This window comes from Suricata suricatta, chromosome 5, assembly GCF_006229205.1.
Source record: "Suricata suricatta isolate VVHF042 chromosome 5, meerkat_22Aug2017_6uvM2_HiC, whole genome shotgun sequence".
NCBI lineage: Eukaryota > Metazoa > Chordata > Mammalia > Carnivora > Herpestidae > Suricata > Suricata suricatta.
In genome coordinates this window covers 59,853,761-59,874,463 of record NC_043704.1, presented here as the reverse complement: position 1 = coordinate 59,874,463, position 20,703 = coordinate 59,853,761, and the positions used below count along the sequence as shown (strand labels likewise).

General features: G+C 39.3%; 1 protein-coding gene across 3 annotated transcripts in view; it reads left to right on the top strand.

Moving 5' to 3' along the window:
* The window catches only part of SPICE1 (spindle and centriole associated protein 1), a 67,087-nt gene that overhangs the window by 45,032 nt on the left and 1,352 nt on the right, over positions 1 to 20,703 (top strand). For all 3 annotated transcript variants that reach the window (XM_029939294.1, XM_029939295.1, XM_029939296.1), the window contains 7 exons: positions 1,048 to 1,179; positions 4,391 to 4,538; positions 5,599 to 5,823; positions 12,694 to 13,187; positions 15,972 to 16,155; positions 18,928 to 19,030; positions 20,461 to 20,548. In XM_029939294.1, coding sequence (XP_029795154.1) covers positions 1,048 to 1,179; positions 4,391 to 4,538; positions 5,599 to 5,823; positions 12,694 to 13,187; positions 15,972 to 16,155; positions 18,928 to 19,030; positions 20,461 to 20,548 — 1,374 coding nt within the window. The remainder of the gene's footprint in view (positions 1 to 1,047; positions 1,180 to 4,390; positions 4,539 to 5,598; positions 5,824 to 12,693; positions 13,188 to 15,971; positions 16,156 to 18,927; positions 19,031 to 20,460; positions 20,549 to 20,703) is intronic.

Here is a 20,703-nt window from a genome sequence, read left to right as displayed (position 1 = left end):
TCATCTTTCAAAAAATCTATTTAAACTGTTATTTTTTATACATTTAAATTTGTTAAACAAATACAACAAAAAATGTTCAAGGAAATTTTATTAAAATTGTTGCTTCATCACTCTAATTCAGATGTTCCAATTTCTTTGGAGGTGTCCTCCTAAAATTGCTTTTTAGTGAAATATTTATTGTCTGGTCAGACTTAGGAGAGTCTTTACATTCTTCCACCCTTAGGTTAGGAGTCTCCAGAAGTATACTTTTGGCTCTCTGAAAGTATTACAAGTTTAGAAGCATACATATACTTTTTAGCTAATCACTTGCTTTCTGAAGTTAAACCATTTAATAAGCCTGTTATTTATTTTTAATTTTATTTTAACCAACTTAATGTTTGAATTGGTGTTGCATTCCCATGGTATGAAATTCAAAGAAACAGATATGGATGAAAATTCTAATTCCCACCTTTTTTTTTTTTTAATGCTTATTTAGTTTTGAGAGAGAGAGAGAGCACAAGAAGGGGAGGGGCAGAGAGAGATGAAGACACAGAATCCAAAGCAGGCTCCAGGCTCTGAGCTGTCATCACAGAGCCCGACACAAGGCTCAAACCCACAAGCCCTGAGTGAGACCATGCCCTGAGTCGAAGTCTGACACTTAATCGACTGAGCCACCCAAGTGCCCCCTAATTCCCACCCTTAACTTCCATATAATGGGTCTGCTTCCTCAGAGCCAGCTCTGATTACCAGTGTGAGTGTGTCCTTCTAGAGATGCTCTGTGTGTATTCAAGCAATACGTATATGTACTTCCTGTCCACTTGATTCTGCAAAAATTGTAGTCATTTAATGCTGCATACCATTCTGTTTATTGTGTTCTATTTAAAGAAGGGAAAAGGATACAGCATTTCATTTTAATGAAATACAAACCTTTTAATAAAAATATTTCATTCTCATTACTGTCACTTAATATATACTTTGTAATTACTTTTTTTTGACAGCTCTGAGTAGAAACTTTTCAATATTTGATGCTGCTGTTGGGAGTTTTGATGGAAGTTGATTTTTTTGTAGAGTGAGCTCCAGCTGCGTAAAGAAGTAGAGACAAGGCAGCAACTGGAACAGATGCTGGGTGATCACCGAGAGCTCATTGATGCTCTTACAGCTGAAATTCTTCTTCTCAGAGAAGAAAATACTGCGACCCAGGTACTTAGATGAAATCCCAAACTTTTCTGTGTTTAGTAGCATAAAACGACTAAGAGTCTATAAGATTCTCTTCTGGTTGCCTTTGGTTTTGTTATGCTGATGTGCTTACCTCTCACTTCTTTATTATCATCAATGGTAGCTTTTATTGAACATTTATTATATTGGAGGTACTATAGTAGAAACTTGAACTTCAAATACATATAGAATAAGTCTACTGTCTCTTTAAGAAACATACTATTTAGTGAAGAAGACAGAATCTACATTTAAATGGTAACTACCAATATTATAGTAGTTTATCCAAAATGTGAAATAAAAAAGTGTTAGGATAGCTACTTTTAATTTCAAAATAGCAGAGGATACCATTTGAGGAAGCTTCCTGTAATGATATGCCATTTAAAATTCTTTGCAGTATCTTCAGATTTATTACATAAGTCCTCTTTGTTGCTTGTCTGGATAATTGCTTTATTTATTTATTTATTTATTTTACTTTAAACTCTTATACAGAGGACACCTGGGTGGCTCAGTTAGTGAAACATCTGACTCCTGATTTTGACTTAGGTTGTGATCTCACAGTTGTGAGATTGAACCTTGTGTCAGGCTCTATGCTGACAGCACAGAGCCTGCTTGGATTCTCTCTCTCTCCCTCTCTCCTCTCTGTCCCTCCCCTGCTCGTGTGTGCTATCTATCTCAAAAAACAAAACCAAAAAACGTAAAGTTACACAGTATTTCTTCTAGGAAATCTTACTGCCTTAATGCTGCAGTCTTCATTTATCCCATTTTGATATTCTTTAGATATTACTCTCTACTCCATTTCTATAGATTTGCCCAATGTGGTATTTCATATAAATGGAATCATGTAACTTGTGATCTTTTGTATCTGATTTTTTTCACCTAGCATAATGTTTTCAGAGCTTATCTATGTGGTAGCATGTGTCAGTAGTTCATTACTTTTTATTGTCCACTAGTCTTCCATTATATGGATATACTGCATGTTGCTTCTCCATTCATGAAGTGACAAATTTTTGAGTTTCGACCTTTTTGTATATTATGAGTGAAAAATGCTGCTATGAACATTCATATACAAGTATTTGCATGAACATAGGGCTTCAGTTCTCTTGGGAAAATGAATGGTGTTTAAATGTACTAATTGGCTCAAATCTTTATTGATTTGGGCCTAGCACTGTTCTAGGTGTAGGAAGCACAGTAGTGAACAAAGAAGAAATCTTTGCCCTCGTGGAGTTTATATTCCAAATAAATCCTGAAGAAAAAAGTGAAGTATATTATTAAGTTAGATGGTGGTACGTAGTGTAAAGAAGAATAAACCAGGTAAGAGGCATAGGAAGTACGTAGGGTCTGGAATTGTAATGGGAGTGGGTCATGCGTGTCTGAGGAAGGCCCGAAGGAAGTGAGGGAGCGAGTGTGCTGGTAGCTAAGAGAAGAGCAGTCCAGGCAGAAGAATAGCAGGCACAGCGGTCGTTAGGTGCAAGTGCCTGTGGAGCTCAGAAGCATGCGGACCAAAGTGGCTGGAGTCGAGTGTGGGGAAGGGGGAGTAGTAGGACACAGGAGCCGATAGATAAGCTGGGTCATGTGGGCTTGTGGGCTGGGTAAGAATTTGGGCTTTTATGCTGGGTGAGAGGGGACCCCACCGAAGAGTTTTGAGGAGAGAAGAGATAGGACGTGATTGAGGTTTTACAACGATCCCTGTGGGTGGGTGTGTGGAGACTAGATCAGAGATCACCGCCCTTTCTCAGTCCACGGTGCCCCCACTGTCTCAGGACACCCGTAGGCCAAAAGAAATACCCGACAGTTTCCTTTATTAAGCAGGCTCAAACTAGTTAGTAAGCAGTTATGTTTTAGTAACTTAGATGCTGTTTGGGGGAAAAACCGCAAAATATCAAAATATTGATAGAAAAAGTTATATTTGTATTCATGATTAAATAGCCACAATTATTTACTGATAGGATATGTCTACCTGTTGGGTACTGTACAGCTTCTCAAAGCTTGGAATCATTTTGGATATTGTCATTCTTATTTCCTATTTCACAGTAATTTTTATGTACTGTGGCTTTTTATCATAGCAGCTACTGACAAACCAACTTCATGAAGATATGCCATTATCAAAAGAAATATATTTTGATCTAATATGGAAGCTGTGCACCACCTCAAGCTAGTAGTTCACTGGTGCCTGACATGTTGAGCAGCAGTGTTTTCCTCAAAAATTTAAGATGTCTAGTTTACTCTAGAGCCCAAAGTACTTCAAACCTTTTGGGGAACAGTATAGAACTAGACTCTGGGTGGTCAAACACGGAAGCAGAACGTTACAGACAGGAGTTAGTGAAATAATCCGGGTGAGACATGGCAGCCTGGTCTAGGTTGGAAGTGGGAGAAATTGTGAAAAAGAACTAAATTATGAATATATTTTGAAGGCAAGCAGTAAGATTTGCTGATATGGGCCGAGAGGATGTCAGAGAAGAGTCAAGGATGATCACAAAGTTATGCTGAACATTTAGAGTGATGAGGTGGGGGTGTTGAGCGGATATTTAGATTCATACATGTGTGAGTTCTAGCTGGAGCTGCTGAGCGGTCCATTGGAGAGGAGTGTGGAATTTGGGGGAAAATTGGGCTGATATGAAATTGTTTAGTAGACATCTTTCACTAGTCCTGCCAATAATACTTCTGGCTTCTGGCCATCTATGATTTTTATCAAATGTCTGTACATCTTGGATATATATGTCTCTATATGTGTATAATGTCTCTTATCTCTGTATATATTTTCTCTTAACATTATTTTATATACATCACTATAAACCCTTATAGGATTACATTTATCAGTTTAAATGCTCGTACAAAATTCTGTTAAATTTCCTCCACCTGATCTACCTGCCTCTTGGAGTAGTTTGAGTCAGTTGATACCATCTATATAAAGAGGTTTTATAAATCAAAAGCCCTGAAAAAAAATAATCCTTATTATTGTAGCATTGTATTTATTAATTAATAATATTCTGTGATACATTTAACCATTCTTCTACCATGGGACTTTTAAAATATGTATGATTATGTGTTCGGTATTACAAAGGCACTATATTAGTGTTTGAATGAAAGTTCCGAGTTCCTAGACTATTTAAGATAGTGATGTGGTTGGTTATACATATCTAGGTGATGGTTTGATGTCTGATATGCCAGTGATGTTATTTCATTCTCTTTTCTCTAGGCGAGGCTTCAGCAGTACATGGTCACAACAGATGAGCAACTGATATCGCTCACACATGCCATGAAGAGCTGTCCTGTGATAAAGAGCAACGAAGAAAGTCAGGCATCAGGAAGGGGATCCATGAACAGGCACATTATAGACAGTCCAGGTGGGTGTGGTCTTATTACCCTAGGTTGGTATTAAAACACGGATGGAGTCAACAAAACCGTAAACTTCCGTGGAGTCATCGGCTCTTTGTACATAGGCAGCACTGTCACCATGACCATGGCCACTGCTATTTTCAGCTAATACTTATTGGGTATTTGCTGTATGCCAGGCGCTTTTTGAGTGTTTTACATGTGTTATCACGTTTACTCCTCATAATAGTCTTATGAAGTGAGTATCATTGTTATCCCCATTTTCTCGATGAGAAAACCAAGGCTTAGAGAGAATTGGTACCTTAGCAAGGTCAAACAACTGAAAGTAGCAGAACTTGCTTCCTAGACCAGTGGGGCTTTGGTGCCAGCACTTTTCATCACTGCACCAGGCTCGGGGAGAGGAGATGGATGGGCTCGGAAGGAAAAAGAAATACTGAGTCTTAGAGATTCTGATGTTTGAAAGCCTTTCTTCACTTTGTGGACCATCATATGCCATAGAGTGAATAGGACATTTAGGCTTCTTCTTATTTTTTGCTTCTAAGTAATATCTTGAGGAGCGTCTGTGTGTGGAGAGTGTTTTATGCGTTTAGGGATTCTAAGAAGTGGCTGACTAACATTCGACTTGCGTGAGGTAAACTCAGTGGCTAGGGCAGGTCTCACAGGCTACGGGCTGCCAGTGCTTTTCTCAAAATCGGCCTCTTCCCAGTGCTGTCAGTTCCAGCTAAGGAGGCTATGGCCTGGAAAGTGAAGGCTCAGGGCGCCTGGGTGGCTCAGCCAGCTAAGTGTCCAACTTCACCTCAGGTTATGATCTCACTGCTCGTGGGTTCGAGCCCCGCATCAGGCTCTGTGCTGACAGCTCAGAGCCTGGAGCCTGCTTCGGATTCTGTGTCTTCCTGTCTTTCTGCCCCTCCCCATCCCTCTCAAAAATGAATAAATGTTAAAAAAAATTAAAAAAAAATGAAGGCTCTAGGGTCCATATGATTTTTGCCTTCTATGGAAATGCATGTAATATAAACACCTGCAGTGTGTCCATGGTTTCTTTAAGTGCTAATAGCCTCTCTTCTTCTTCAGAGGGCCCTGCTGTAAATGCTGATGTACCCGTGCCATTGTTGTTCCGAGGGGAGGAAGTGACTGCATTCGCACAGGAAGACCTGCCTGTTAAACTGTCTCAGGTGCCAGCCCCCGCGGACAGTGCGAATCTGGCCAGCGGTTTTCTGGCACATGTATTTGAGCCAGCTGTGTTATTAACACCACCCAGGCAGAAGAGCAGCTCCGAATTCTCTCCCTTGCAGGACGGTGAGCAGGCTTCTTCAAGAGGGTGTGCCCGTTGCTTTTTTTATGCCTTTATGCTTTTTTATATGTAACATGTTGTATCCATTGTTACCTGATAAACTGAATTCTGAAAGCTGTTGATTGCTACACATAACCTTTAAGATGAAGTAGGATTTTTCAGGATTGTTTCTATCATGTGTGTTACAACAGGGGTGAAATATCATGCTGAATTTCATTATGTATCTATTAGACATTGTAAATATTAAATCAGATCAAAGGATCAAAGTCCTCAGCATTAAAATGTGGAGTAAGGGAAATCCTCTGTTCCCTATGGTCCAGGAACATAGGAAGGGGTAAGAAGCAAGAGGAGATTATACTCCAGAGAGTAATGAAAGTTTAACCGAAGAAGGGTAAGAACTGTGACTTGAAAGATTTTGTAATTCAGATGTGGTTAGTAACCTCTTTCTCATTTAAAGATTTTAGCTTATTAGTCAGTTGAGATAATTTTATAATGAAAATTATAAATAATGAAAATTTTCATAAATATTGAAAAATTATAATGAAAATAGCTTTAGAGCCATTTTTTGCAGGACATATATAGAGTTTAGAATAAAAATTTTAAAATTTAGTGTTAATCCTTAGCTCAGAGATTCTTACCTTGGGGGACTCATGGATGGTCTTCAGAAGTTCCATGGAGTACTTCATTGTTTAGAAGATTATATTTACTTGTCCACCTGTGCATTTTTCTGGAACTATAGCCTCTTTTTTCAGCTAGTCCTTTAATCAGAAAAGTACTCTCCTCCAGTGTTTTTAGAAAAATATTATTCAGCCCTGATTTGGCTACATTTTTATTTCTTTAAAAAGAGTGTTTACATTCTTAAATAGGGGAACAGAGTAACTCTTTTGGAGTTTATTTATTTTGAGAGAGAGTGAATTGACTGAGAGAGAGAAAGAGAGTGCGAGCAAGCACCAGTGAGGGAAGGTCAGAGAGAATCCGTGAACTGACAGTGCAGAGACCAGCACTGGGCTCGAACTCATGAACCCTGAGATCGTGACTTGAGCTGAAATCAAGAGTATGATGTTTAACTGTCTGAGCCACCCATGCACCCCCACAACAATAGCTTTTACTGTCATTAGGACTTAAAAATTTTGTCAGACTTTCTATATTTTCTTTTCAATAAAGGACAGGAAGAAGCCATAAAGGTTAAAGGAAATGATAAATCCGTACCGTTGTAGAATTTGTTTGGGCATTTAGTATGTGATGTAGAATCTGTCGGATCTTTGTGGCATAGGGAGACAGTGCTAGGCTGAGAGGCAGAAGTGCTGGAGTCTTGGCCCATCCAGTGACAGCTGTGAGGCACGCTAAGATACTAACCTTTTCTGCATTTCATTTTCTTAGCTCTAAAAGGAAAGATTTTTCTTTTATCTTTAGTGTTCCTTGAGCTCTATGATTCCGTGATTTGGTATTTCCTCTTAAGAGGCTAGAGAGTAGTATTCACTCTGGCTAGATTTAGGAAATAGGATTTCAATTCTGATTTCTGTTGAGGTTAGATTTTCATCCCTTAATGTAATCTTTCAAATGTTTACGTGGTATTAATAAGCTTGTCTGATGATCTTTTTTGAGAGACTATTTTCCATTGGCGATAGCAAAATAGCTTGAAGTTCTTTTAAAGAAATAATTACAGTAAATATTTTTATTCTGATTACAAATATGCTAAATGTTTACTAAAGTAAGTTATTTGGGGACTGTTATAGACAACACTGTTATTAGTAGGTTTGCACTGAAAATGACGCTATACATGTCTTTTACTGTGTGCAGATAGACTAACCTTTGAATGTGTATGCTTGGTGAAGTTTTATCATCATAGTGTTCAGCATTTGTTTAGAATGCTCACATGTAAGGAATTGTTCAGTTAAACTGAACGTGTAAATAAAGGTGGGAGATACATAGGGCCCTTTATCAGCATTTAGTTGTGCTCTGGAACAACTGTGTCCCATAGAACTTTCTGTAATGATGAAAATGTTCTGTGTCTGCTCCACTGGCTATGGCAGCCACTAGCCTCAGGGGGCTGTTGAGCCTGGAAATGAGGGTAATGTTACTGAAGAACTGAATTATTAATTTTGTTTAACTTTAATTAATTTGAATTTGAATTGAAATAGCTGCATATGGCCAGAGGCTATCATAATGGACAGTATCACTCTAGAATTTCCCATCATAGATATTTTCCTTTAGCTACTAATTGACTTCTACTTTCTTTTACAGCCACACTTTTTGAAAGAGTAGTATATTATGCTGTTTTCATTTTCCCATTGCCCATTCATTTTCAAGTACTAAGTCTAATTTATATTTCCATGTGCTTAATGAAAAGCAGATACTAAGGTCTCTTCCTGTTTCATGTTTAGGCCTGCCCTAAGAGGGAATCATTTTTTTCCAGTTTGATTTCTGCTTATCTCGCGGTGGTCTCCATAATTAAAATAAAATATTTTTATATTTCTTAGATGTCAGCTTTACACAGTAGTTATAGACTCTCATTAAAGAAGAGGGTTTAAAAAATTTTTTTTATGTTTTTATTTTTGGGAGAGATAGAGCATGAGCAGGGGATGGGCAGAGAGAGAGAGAGAGGGAGACACAGAATCCAAAGCAGGCTCCAAAGGCTGAGCTGTCCGGCGCAGGGCCTGATGCAGGACTCCATCTCATGGATGGTGAGATCAGGACCTGAACTGAAGTCAGACGCCTAACCGACTGAGCCACCCAGGTGCCCCATATTAAAGAAGAGGGTTTAAGTTAACATTAACACCTACTTTCCTTTTCTAATTTGGATGATTACATTTTAGTTTTTAATTCTTCTGTTTCACTTTGTGATTTCAAATACTTATTTCTTCTGGGTTAACTTGAGGCAGTACCTCTCAGCTTTCCACTATGTAAGATGAGCATACAGGCTCCCCTCTCTGGCTCTCCTTTGCTTCCACTCCCCACCTTCAGTCAGCCGACCTTTCCTTTTACAGGATCATGTTTGGTAACAATTATGTTGTTCCATTACCAACGTCTTCTGTGTCTTGTCTAGAGATGGGTACTGAAAGTTGAAAACAAATGACAATTATTTTTTGTTTTGTGATCCATTGTTACTACCAATCCTTATGCCACAGGAGGGAAAAAGTTCTTATGAAGGTCAAAGTGAATTTGTGTGTGTGTGTGGAGGGGTATGGGTGTGAATGTCTTTATTCTACTTCAGTTGCTCAGAATCTTTAAGTTTGCTCTGTATTTATGATATATTATTTACTCAGTTTTTGTTTTGCCTGGAGTTTCATATTACTTTTATCCTCTTGTTCACACAAGAATAATGTGCTTTACATGTGAATAACATCTTCTGGTTCTTTAGTTATAGTGTTTGTGGCATGGAATCCATATTCATCCCAGAGATACTTTCCCGAAGCTCTTCATTCCTGGTCCAGTGTTGACTGATTGCTCGCTTGGCCTGCTGCATGCCTCTTATCTTGGGAATTGCTAACATTACACTCCTGGATTGCATCTCCTATTTCTTGGATGTCATTTCTTCTTCTTTGGTTTTCTCCCTCAAGTTTTTGAAAGAAATCATCAACATGGGTACATAGAAGTTAAACCCTAAGCTCTTAAAAATTTGAGAATATTTTTACTTTTCTATTATACTTGGTTGATAATTTGTCTAGATTCAGAATTCTAGGTCCATGATCCTATCCCCTGAGAAATCAAGGGCATTGCTCCATTGAATTTTAGCATCTGATGTTGTGGTTGAGATGTCTGATATAATATCTAACTTTTATTTCTCTGTACTTGACCTACTTTTTCTCTGTGGAAGCCTTAGGGTTCCTCTGTTTTAATTCTTTTCATTTTAATTTAATTTAATTTAATTTAATTTTTTAATAGTTTATTGTCAAATTGGTTTCCATATAACACCCAGTGCTTTTCCCCACAAGTGCCCTCCTCCCTTACCATCACCTCCCTTCCGCCTCCCCCTCCCCATTCAACCCTCCATTTGTTTTCAGCGTTCAGTAATCTCTCAGGTTTTGTGTCCCTCTCTCTTCCCAACTCTCTTTCCCTCTTCCCCCCCATGGACAGATACCATATGTTCGCATTCATAGGTCTAACAGGAGAACAGGAGAAACCTCTGTTTTAATTCTTTCATTGCATAAGGTGTGTCTAAATATGGTGGTTTTTTTTTTTTTTCTCATTGCACAATGAGGCACTAGTGAGATCTTTTGGATGGAAGCCACATGACTTCCTGCAGTTTTGGAAAACTGTATGTTGACCTTTTGGATTATTTTCTTATGTATCTAGCCTTGTATCTTCCTTCTTATATCCTGGAGGGTTTTTTCTTGTTGTATTCAAGCCTGTCTTTTAGATTTAAATCACCAAGTCATATTTTTAATATCTAAGCAAGAGCCCTTTCTTATTGTCTCATTTTTCTCTTTTCATTGATGCTTATTACAAATGCATTATCTTCTAGAAACTCTCTTCTGAGTAGACCAGTTAGAATTTTGTTACCTTATCTTCTGTACCTGGATTTTCCTTTTTTTCCTCTTGGTCTCTTGTTCTGTTTACCTATCCTGGTTTTTCGCTTTGTGCTGTTGGTTTTCCTTATATGTCTGGTGATACTGTATGGCCGATGATAGTTAAGAATAAAATGCCTAGACTTAATGTTATAGGTGGTTGGCATAGATTTTTTCTTCTGTGATGTAGGTGGGTCTTGGTATATTTTCCCAGTAGACTTTCCCGTCAGCAATTGCTTTGTGTATGTGGACATGCTCTGTTAACTGTAGGCCTGCTTTTTAGAGTATGCAGTATGCATGTAGGCCTACCACATTTGCTCTCTCCAGTGCTGTGTTTTTGCTTTTGAGCATGGGTGGGGTAAGTAGTGAGTACACCTGACTGACGTAACTTCATAGTTATGTAACTATGAAGTAGACAAACTTCCAAGTTATTCTCCAGTTTTAAGTCCTACTTCTCACTTTCTATATACTGTCAGCTTTGAGCTAACAGCCTTTTTAGGATTCTCCCAGAAAGACTAGCTTTCACCTGTAGCTTCCTTAAAATATATACATCTTCTGAACTGTGTTTTTTGCTCAATTTCATTCTTTCACACACTTCCCATCTACTCTGTCTTCCAGAAATGTGTTGAAGTATCTCATTTGCTAATGACTTTCTTCCTAGACCATTATCTTTACTGATGTGGGCTTTAAAATTTTTTTATTTCATTTCCTTGTTGGCAGTGAAAGAAGGCAAGTGTGTAGTGTTGAACTAGGAGCATTTGTCTCCCCAGTTCACTCCTTAGTAGGTCATTTCACTTAAACTACTCTTGCCAAGGGCTTCGGTGGCCTCCAGGTTAATAACTCCAGTGTATTTTTCTTCTGGCTTTGTGTCCTAGGCCTTACAGTAGCATTATATATGATTAACCGCTCCCTCTTCGTTTCCTTCATACCACGTTCTTGTAATATTTCTCTACCTTTCTGGCTGCTCTATATCAGTCTGCTTGGCTAGCTTTCCCTCTTTTATGCATCTCTAAATGTTGACTTCCTTATACGTTCGCATTGGTTTCTTTTCTCACTCCATTCTTTTCCTCTAGATAATCATGGCTTTCAATACTTTCTGTATGCCCAGTGACTTCCAGCTGTATCTGAGCCTAGATGACTTTTTTGAATTTCTGACCCATGAAGAATCCATATGCTTGGGTGGATATTGGGATAAATTATAAGGCACTTTAAACTTACCTTGTTCAAAATGGGATTCTCTCTCTCTTTTTTGAATGTTTATTTATTTTTGAGAGAGAGAGAGAGAGAGAGAGCTAGCAGAGGAGAGGCAGAGTGAGAGGAGGATAGAGGATCCAAAGTGTTGACAGCACGGAGCCCAATGCAGGGCTCAAACTAACAAGCCATGAAATCATGACCGGAGCCAAAGCTGGCCACTTAACCAACTGAGCCAGCCAGGTGCTTCCAAAATGGAATTCTTGATAGCCTCTCTTCCCCCAAATCTGTTCCTCTTTATCTTCTGCATCTCTAAATTTTATCACTACCCCCTCAGCTGTGCATGATCGGTGTTTCCTTGACTCCCCACTTCCAGTTCATCACTCTTAGTTCTGTTGCCAAAATATTTCTCAAATTTATTCACTTCTCTCTATCTTTATAGTCAACATACCTTCGTCAGAGCTACTGTCTTCTTTCTCCTAGACGACCATGGTTTGCTAATCTCTCTGCTTCCATTCCTGGACCTTCCAATTAACCATAGCATTTAAGAAATAGAAATGGAGTCATTGCTAAACCTTCTCCAGGTTTCATTGCTCTTGGATTAAATTATAAAATTCCTAACCTGGCTTAATTCCTACAAGAAATAGTTTCTGTACACCTCTCCAATCTCATATTTTTCCAGTTCTCCCTTCTTGCTGCTCTGCTAAAATGGCCTTATTTCTTTGCTCTTTCCTATTCTGAGGCTCTCACATATGTTGTTCTCTCTGCCTGTAATGTTCTTTTGCTCTGCTTTCTGCCACATATGTAGCCATTTAAAAATTCTGCTTCTTCAGAGATGCCTTTCCTGACCATCCTCAGTTTACATTAGGTATTTATACTCTCCCCACCCCCAAGATTCCCTGGTATGATTTAATACATATATTAAAATGTGAATTTGGCAGACTTTTTTTTTTTTTTTTACAAGGATACTGATGAAGCCTTAAGGAATATGAAATTGTCTGTGATTTGATTGGTAGAGGTGGCATTGCTGGACTATTCCCTGCTAAAATAATTAGGCATTCAGAAGCAAACCCTTCTACTGAAATACATCTCTAAATACCATGATGAGTAATGAGATGATTATAGCACCAGTCTATGGTTAAATGATGCGTGTTTATTCTGATATTTTGTCTACAGTGCTGAGGAGGACTGTTCAAACGCGTCCTGCTCCTCGGATTCCTCCAACTGTGGAAATAATTGAGAAGGAACAAAATTGGGAAAAGAAGACCTTATGTACTGGCACAGACAGTCAGAATCCAAATGAAGAAAGTCACCTCTTCACTCAGAGGTGGAGGGTCTCTCACATGGGAGAAGGTCTGGAGACCAAAGCCCAGGCTCCTTTTGTTAACCTCTCACAGCCCTTCTGTAGTTCCCATTCACACACTCAGCAGGCCAGAAACCCCGAGTTCTCCCCCGAGGAGCCCCCTGTACTGGGAGACGGGCTGCAGCTTAGAACAAATGAGGCGCTGATACAAAGAAAGGACGTCATGGCACGGATTGCTGAGTTGACACTGCAGAACTCAGCTCTCAAAGCACATCTGAATAATGCTGTTGGGCCAGGAGGAGAGCAAGGGGGTGGACCTCAAGAATTAAACAGACAAGAGACCAGTCACGCGAGCGACGTGGCTGCAGTGAGTATCAGTTAAGGGTTGACTAGGACATTTAGGAGTTTAACTACATTGCTGGAGCATCTTCAGGGCCTTCTTTCCTGAAGTGATCCTGGGTATCTTTAAGGCTGCTACTGGACGGTTTATGCTTAGGCGTGTCCTTATCAGAGTAACGAAAAGTTATTTATCAGTTTATTTGACACATATAGTAAAAGCGGATAATATAAAATAGAATTGAGGAAAATAGGACAAAGGTAAAATACATAAGAAAGCCAAAATTAAGCTGGGAATGAAGTTATAAGTATAAAATGTAGAATTAGTATGAGTTGAAAGTCTGCCGGAAAACTACGTTTTAATTGAAAGCATTCCTTTTATAAAAATTTTTCAATGTTTATTTTATTTTTGAGAGAGAGAGAGAGAGAGAGAGAGAGAGAGAGAGAGCATGAGTGGGGAGGGGCAGAGAGAGAGGGAGACACAGACTTTGAAGCAGGGTTCAGGCTCTGGGCTGTCAGCACAGACCCCAACGTAGGGCTCAAACTCATGAACTTTAAGATCATGATCTGAGCTGAAGTCAGACTCTTAACGGACTGAGCCACCCAGGTGCCCCTAATTGAAAGCATTTCTATTCTTAAAATTTTTTAATGTTTATTTTTAACAGAGAGGGATAGTGAGAGCGAGCAGGAGAGGAGCAGAGAGAAAGGGAGACACAGAATCCGAAGCAGGCTCCAGGCTCTGAGCTGTCCGCCCAGAGTCCAGTGCAGGGCTCAATCCCACGGACTGTGAGATCATGACCTGAGTCGAAGTCTAATGCTTAATCAACTGAGCCCCCCAGGTGCTCCGAAAGCATTTTTACTCTTATAGGGGCTCATACTAGAGAATTATGTGTAGCTGGCCTTTAACTCATGAGGAGTTAACTTTTTAGGATGAAGAATTCATTTTCCTATAGAAATGATGTTTTAAAGGATTATTAAAGTGAGACTTTAATGTATATATGAGTCATCTGGAGATCCTGCCAAAATGCAGTTTCTGATTGAATAGTTCTGAGATAGCACCTGTGCATTTCTAGTTAGTTCCCAGATGGTGCCGGACTGAGATTTATACTTTGAATAACAAAAGTCTGCTTATTATAGTGCAGGAGTTTTGTAAGTTAAATAAACTATAGGCTAACCTGGAAACTTAAATTTTCATTTTCTTGTTCGTGGGGAGAAAAGCTATTCTAGGTTCCAACTGGTAAGTGTTTATACACGCACATTCTCATGCTAGTCTCAGTGATGGGGGAGACTTCCTTTCACATCTACATGCACCAAAGTAGCTCCTGTCAGGGTTCCGATAGGGGATGGGACAGTGTTTCCGCAATGCGAAGGAGCGGGGCAACTTCATGGGCCAGGGGGTTCCAGAGGTGATTGCTTTTGTAAAGACCTTTAACAATGTTAGATTGAGGCCACCTCTGTCAGCACTGGCTCATGGGATATAAGGGCGATGTGAGGACAGAGTCCCAGAGTAGTCGTCAGAAGGAACTAGCAGAAGAGCCTGGGAGAAAAAAATAGGAGTGGGCAGCAGCCATCCGTATAGATGTACATAAGTACAAATTGCCTTAATTTTGAGTCACTGAAAATGTTTCTATGCTTGCAGAGTTTTGACAGTTACTTACAATAAGTAACTAAGTCTTGGTTTTAAAAAGGCAACAGAATTAAAAACTGGGCTTGCCTTCTTTTCTAATTAGTATATACATCAGGCTAGTGGACACAGTGTAATATTGTTCTCACCATTCTCTTTGCATAATCAGAATTACAAAATGATCTTTAAATTGTTTTGGTGATGTCTTTTTCTTTACTAATGGGCATAAGCTACAGATTAGTGATTTCTGTTAGGAACTGTTTTTTTCCCCCAAAATGACATATTTAACTAAATCAAATAAAAATGACACATATATTCCTCTCAGGAATTTTCATATTAAATTTAGTTATATTAAATATATATATGTTTCACTCTACCTCTCATATTCATTTCTAGTCCCCACCTTTCTTAAATTAGATCTCTGAGTCCAAACATGGCCTGGGGAGGCTGACCCACAGTCAAGGAGAGTAAGATTCCTAGAATCTTGGCCAAATAACTCACACTACACGTGCAGATTGGGGTGACAGAAGCATCTCTCAAGCACAACAGATCCCCTTTTGTATATTGTGATTCAGACAACAGATCTGTTATTACTGGACCTGTTACTTAGAAGCCAGGTCACTATCAGTACTGTCTTTGCTCATGTGATCTTTTGTGCACCTCAACCAACGTGAAGAGATGCAGGAAAACTGTCCCACAGCACTCCCCATGGACAGAGGGAGAGAGGACCTGTGTGGTACCTGATACTGAAGGATTCGTATCCCTTTCCTTTAGTCCTAATTTTTCCCCCTTTTAAAAATGTTTAGTTTTGAGAGAGACAGAGAGAGGGAGAGAGCGCGCGCGCGCGAGCGAGCATGAGTGGGGAGAGGGGCAGAGAGGAAGACAGAATCTGAAATCAGCCCAGGCTCTGAGCTGTCAGAGAAGAGCCTGACGTGGGGCTCAAACTCGAGAACCACGCGATCATGACCTGAGGCGAAGTCTAACACTGAACTGAATGAACCACCCAGGAGCCCCAGCTCTAATTTTTCAATTAAATGACTTGTAGATTTTGTCGTTTGCCTACTATTCAAGTTTACATATAGCAAGTGAATACCAACTAGCTGGCTCTTAGTGGAAGAGCTTATTCTTACAAAAAGTCAAAATTGTTTGGATTATTTTTAATATGAAACTTTTGCCTTTTTTTCCCTAAAGACTTTTCCAACAACACAGCCTTTAACACCAAGCAGCATGGAGGAACGGATTGCAGAATTGAATCGGCAGAGTATGGAGGCTCGTGGAAAACTCTTGGAGTTAATAGAGCAGCAGAAACTTATTGGTTTGAATCTTTCCTCTCCACCAGTATCACCTGTTCCGTCACCTCTCAGAGCATGGACTGGTTGGTCACAAATTCATGATTTAAAAGCTAGACACATGAGAGTTTTCACTTTCTTGATTTTGAGCTGAAAGAAATCTCAGAGCATATATTTCAGTGTCTTCAGTTTTACATGGAAAGAGATAGACTTGAGTCCCATCAATTTTACATAGAAAGAAAAAGACCTAAGTCACAGAGGAAGTGACAGAAATAAGACTAGAAGGCCAGTCTCTTGGTAGAAAGCTATTCCATGGTAGTTAATCTTTGGTGTCTGAGTTCCTAAGCTGTCCCGTGTGTAAATGGGATTCATGAAAGTGTATGATTCACTTAGGATATTTGCTGTGGCTAAGTATAAAGTGTAAGCATTGGAGTGCCTGGGCGTCTCAGTCAAGTAGGCGTCTGACTCTTAAGTTCAGCTCAGGTCATGATTCCAGGGTCATGGATCGAGCCCCATGTCAGACTCCTCACTGAGCATGGATGCTGCTTGAGATTTTCTCTCTCTCTTTCTCTCTGCTCCTCCCCACCCTGCTTGTGCCCTCTCTCCCTCTAAAATAAATTTAAAAAATAAAAAAATCTAAGCATCAAAGTGATAATTTAGAATTTCATCAGTAACAAATTACAAGTTACGTTGTTAAAATCAATTAAAACATTTTCATTTGTAAATTAAATTCTTTCCATTCTGTTATTACATTTAGGAATGTGGAAAACCAGAGGAGGTTCTAAATAATAGAATAACAACTAAAAAATTAGTTGTCCTAGTATTTACATTCAAAAAGGCACTGAAGAAATGAAGTGGATCTGAAATTGTTCTTTAGGCAAAAATGGAATTATTAAGACCCTCGAAAGGGTACAGCTACATGAACGCTATAGAGAAGCTAATTTTGGCCCAGGGTAAAAGAAGATTCTAATTGTTAGGAATAGAAAGTTTTTATATCAGTAGGTGATATTTTTCCTAAGGTGCTCAACCATTGGTGTTTCGGAGGGATTCATAGGTCCTGTGGTGGTTGAAGCAAGCTATCTTTACGGTATCTGCCAATAAACTTTTAGAGAAATTTTTATTCCAGTGTAAATATCATACAGTGTTATATCAGTTTCAGGTGATTCAGCAATTTTATACATTACTCAGTGCTTATCATGATTAGTGTACTCTTTTTTAAAAAAAATATTTATTTCTTTTTGAGAGAGAGAGAGAAAGAGAGCGCGCATGCACTGGGTGGGGAGGGGTAGAGAGAGGAGAGAGAAGATTCCAAGCTGTCAGCCGGAACCCAGGAACCCAGCTCGGGGCTGAACTGACAAACCTTGAGATCAGGACCTGAGGCAAAACCTAGAGTCAGATGCTTAATGAGGCACCCTGCAGGGTCGTGTACTCTTAATCCCTTTCACCTGTTTGACCCATCCTCCCAGCCACGTCCTCTTTGCCAAAAAGAATGTTTCTTTCAGTTACAAATCATTTCTTTTGTGAAACTTCAGACCTAGAGAGCAGACTCCTGAAATTTACTGGAAAATGACAGATAATCCATTTTCCTGGGGCTCTTTCTCTGTTTAGTCTAGGCTTCTTCACATGACAGCTTGGTCTGCTGTTCTTCATAGTCACAAAGCCTAAAGATGACTTCTGATTAGAATGAATACGTTAAATCACGAAATACGTCTGAACATCTACTACCTGCCAGCCTGTTCTGGGGCCCTGGGGAAACTGCTCCAAACAGGACAAATTGCTATCCAGCCTGACTACTCTAGCATTCAAGTTGGGGAGCAGGCAGGAAACAAATAAGCAAATAAATAGATAATGTTAGTTAGTGCTAAGTGCATTGAAGCAAATCACTCTTGAGAATAATTTTGTAATTACATTAGACATCTTGTGTTTCAATAGTTCCTTAAGGTTTAAAGTACTTCCATTGCCGTTATCTTATTTAGTCCTCACCACGCCCTGAGAGTAGATAGAGCTGATATTATGGCTATCTGATACCTGCGTAAAATGAGGCAAAAGAGGTTAACTGATTTATCTGAAGTCCTAAAGCAAATTGGTAAATTTGCAGCTGTATTCTTTTCATTCCAGTGGTTATATCTCCAACATATTCTCTTTTAAAGTAAAATTCTTTGGTTTCATGAGAACCTTCGTGTACTATAGTGACAGAGATAAAAATAAGTCATATGCCATGCAAAACCTCTCATACAATTAAATGTCCCTGGATGTCACTGCTGTTCAGTAGTGATTCATAGGGGTCTCTGAAACTGGGGGTACACATTCAGTCTTACATAGTAGGTAGGAACTACTTGTTAATTGATAACTCTTCTTGTGAAATATTGAGTGTGAACACAACTATACCTGCCATTGGCCATGTGATCTCTTCAGCCACCTTTCCCCTACCTTAGTTGTCTTCAGGAGTCTAATATTGTAATAGATTTAGAAGATTTAAAGTTTTATTGAATGACTTCAGAAATTTTTCTTCTTTATTTTTTTTGAAAACTTTAGATAAGCTGTTTTGACAAAAATCACAAGTTTTTTTAGGGCTAGCTCTTAATTTCTGTTTTTCACTTCCAGATCTGACATGATACCACTTGTCTGAAGATTCTGGCTTTCTATGAACTGGCATGCTACTGAAGTGATACTAGTTTCTTGTCTCACAGTTCATTTTGAAAAAAATTCTTCCAGTGTGTCTGTGGGTCATAATGAAAACATAGAAAGAACCCCTAAGTTTATAATGTGAAATATTGCAGTAAGATAGAAATCAAGTTAATATTTTACTTCTATTTTAATGAAAGTTAATGGAAACTAATATTATTTTTATATTTTAGAAGGAGGAAAGAGGACAATTGAAGTATCTATTCCAGGAGCAGAAGCCCCAGAAAGCTCAAAATGCAGTACTGTCTCTCCTACCAATGGGATAAACTCAAGAAGGTAGGGTTACAATGTGGATAGTTACTTTAAAAAAAAAATCAAGAACGTGATAAGTGTATTCTCTTTGGGGAAAAAGAAAGTGCATAGTGTCTGACTTAGGTTCACTCTTATAGAGAAAATAAAGTAATTGGAGAAGAGAGTTTCTGGGGAAAAAAAGAGTAAGGACAAGCCATAAGCAGAGCAGAGTCCGACGGTAGCACACACATAGAGCACTTTTATAGGTTACTGCTGGGGAATGGGAGGAACTGTCTCTGCCTGAGCTCTGTTCTCAGAACGCTGGGAACGTGGGACTTGATGAAGTCCCAGGAGGGCATGCAGGATGGAGCCTTCCTGGTCACCAGCCAAGTGTGTCAGGAACCACGACGCTGGAGATAAACCCACGCACCGCTATAAGCTGTTCCTGTTCTGGCGTTTCCTTACCTGCACCTAGGGTTCTGGTTAAAACATTTACTGCTACTAAAACATTTACTGTGCTCTCCATGCTTGTAAGGAGGGTATAAAGTAAGATGCTGTTCCTGATAAAGTTTGCCATTAGCCATCAGCTCTTGGTCCTCTCCATTAGCCATCAGCTTTTGGGGACGTCCACGTTTCCATTATCTTTTGGGCACATCCTCGTTTCTGTTGGCCATCAGCCTTTGGGAACGTCACTGCATTGCTCGTCGTCTCCCCAGGACCCCTCCTCAAAAGGGGGAACCTACCACAGGTTACGAAGTTAGGAGATCACATATGACAGGGTAAGTAACCTGACCAGTCGTATTTTTGTCCCTTACAATAAATGAAACTGAAGCTTATAGAGCTGATTGGGTGGTTTTTCTAGATGGGTCACATGATTGGTAAATGGTGGCACTGAGGACAGACCTGGCTCTTCTGTCAGCACTCTCCGTGCTTACCACGAGCGGCAGTGCTGATCTAAGGCTTGTTACACTGCCTGGCCTTTCCCGCCTCATGCCTGCACATGCACATGCATTTTTCCCCTTTAATATTAGAAATGTTACAGCATGATACTGTCATGATGGATGCCCTCATTATATGTTTGTCAAAACCCATAGAATGTATAACAAAAGCGTGAACCCTAATTTAAGCTATGGATTTAATTAGTAATAACGTATCAATAGTACCAAGTATAATAAATGACGCAAATGATGCAAGGTGTTAATAGGAGGGGAAACTGCAGGGGAGGCGAAGGGTATATTGGAATTCTGTACTTTACACTTAATTTTTCTGTAAACCTAAAACTACGCTAAATTAGGAAGTCTGTTATTTACAAAAAAAAAAGACTTAGGTTGATAAAAATATGTTGTAAATAATTTGGACGTAACTCAGCCATTCTTTTTCAGCCTCCTGCCGATACCGAGATTTGTCTTTCTTCTGTAATTGAAGGTTAATAATGATAGATCACCCTCCCACTCTCCTTTATTTCTCATAAACAGGTCTTCAGGGGCTACTAGTAATTCTTGTTCTCCATTAAACGCCACCTCAGGAAGTGGGCGATTCACACCTGTTAATCCAAGAGCAAAGGTATGCGATAAAATGTAATTGTGAAATGTGTGTAGGGGTCAGGAGAGTGAGGGTGGAAGGTGGTCGATTTAGTGATTTCCATTCTTAATGTGACATAAAATTCTCAGAAGTAAAGAATTCCTAATTCACCTTTGCTAGAAAAAACGAATGAGCCA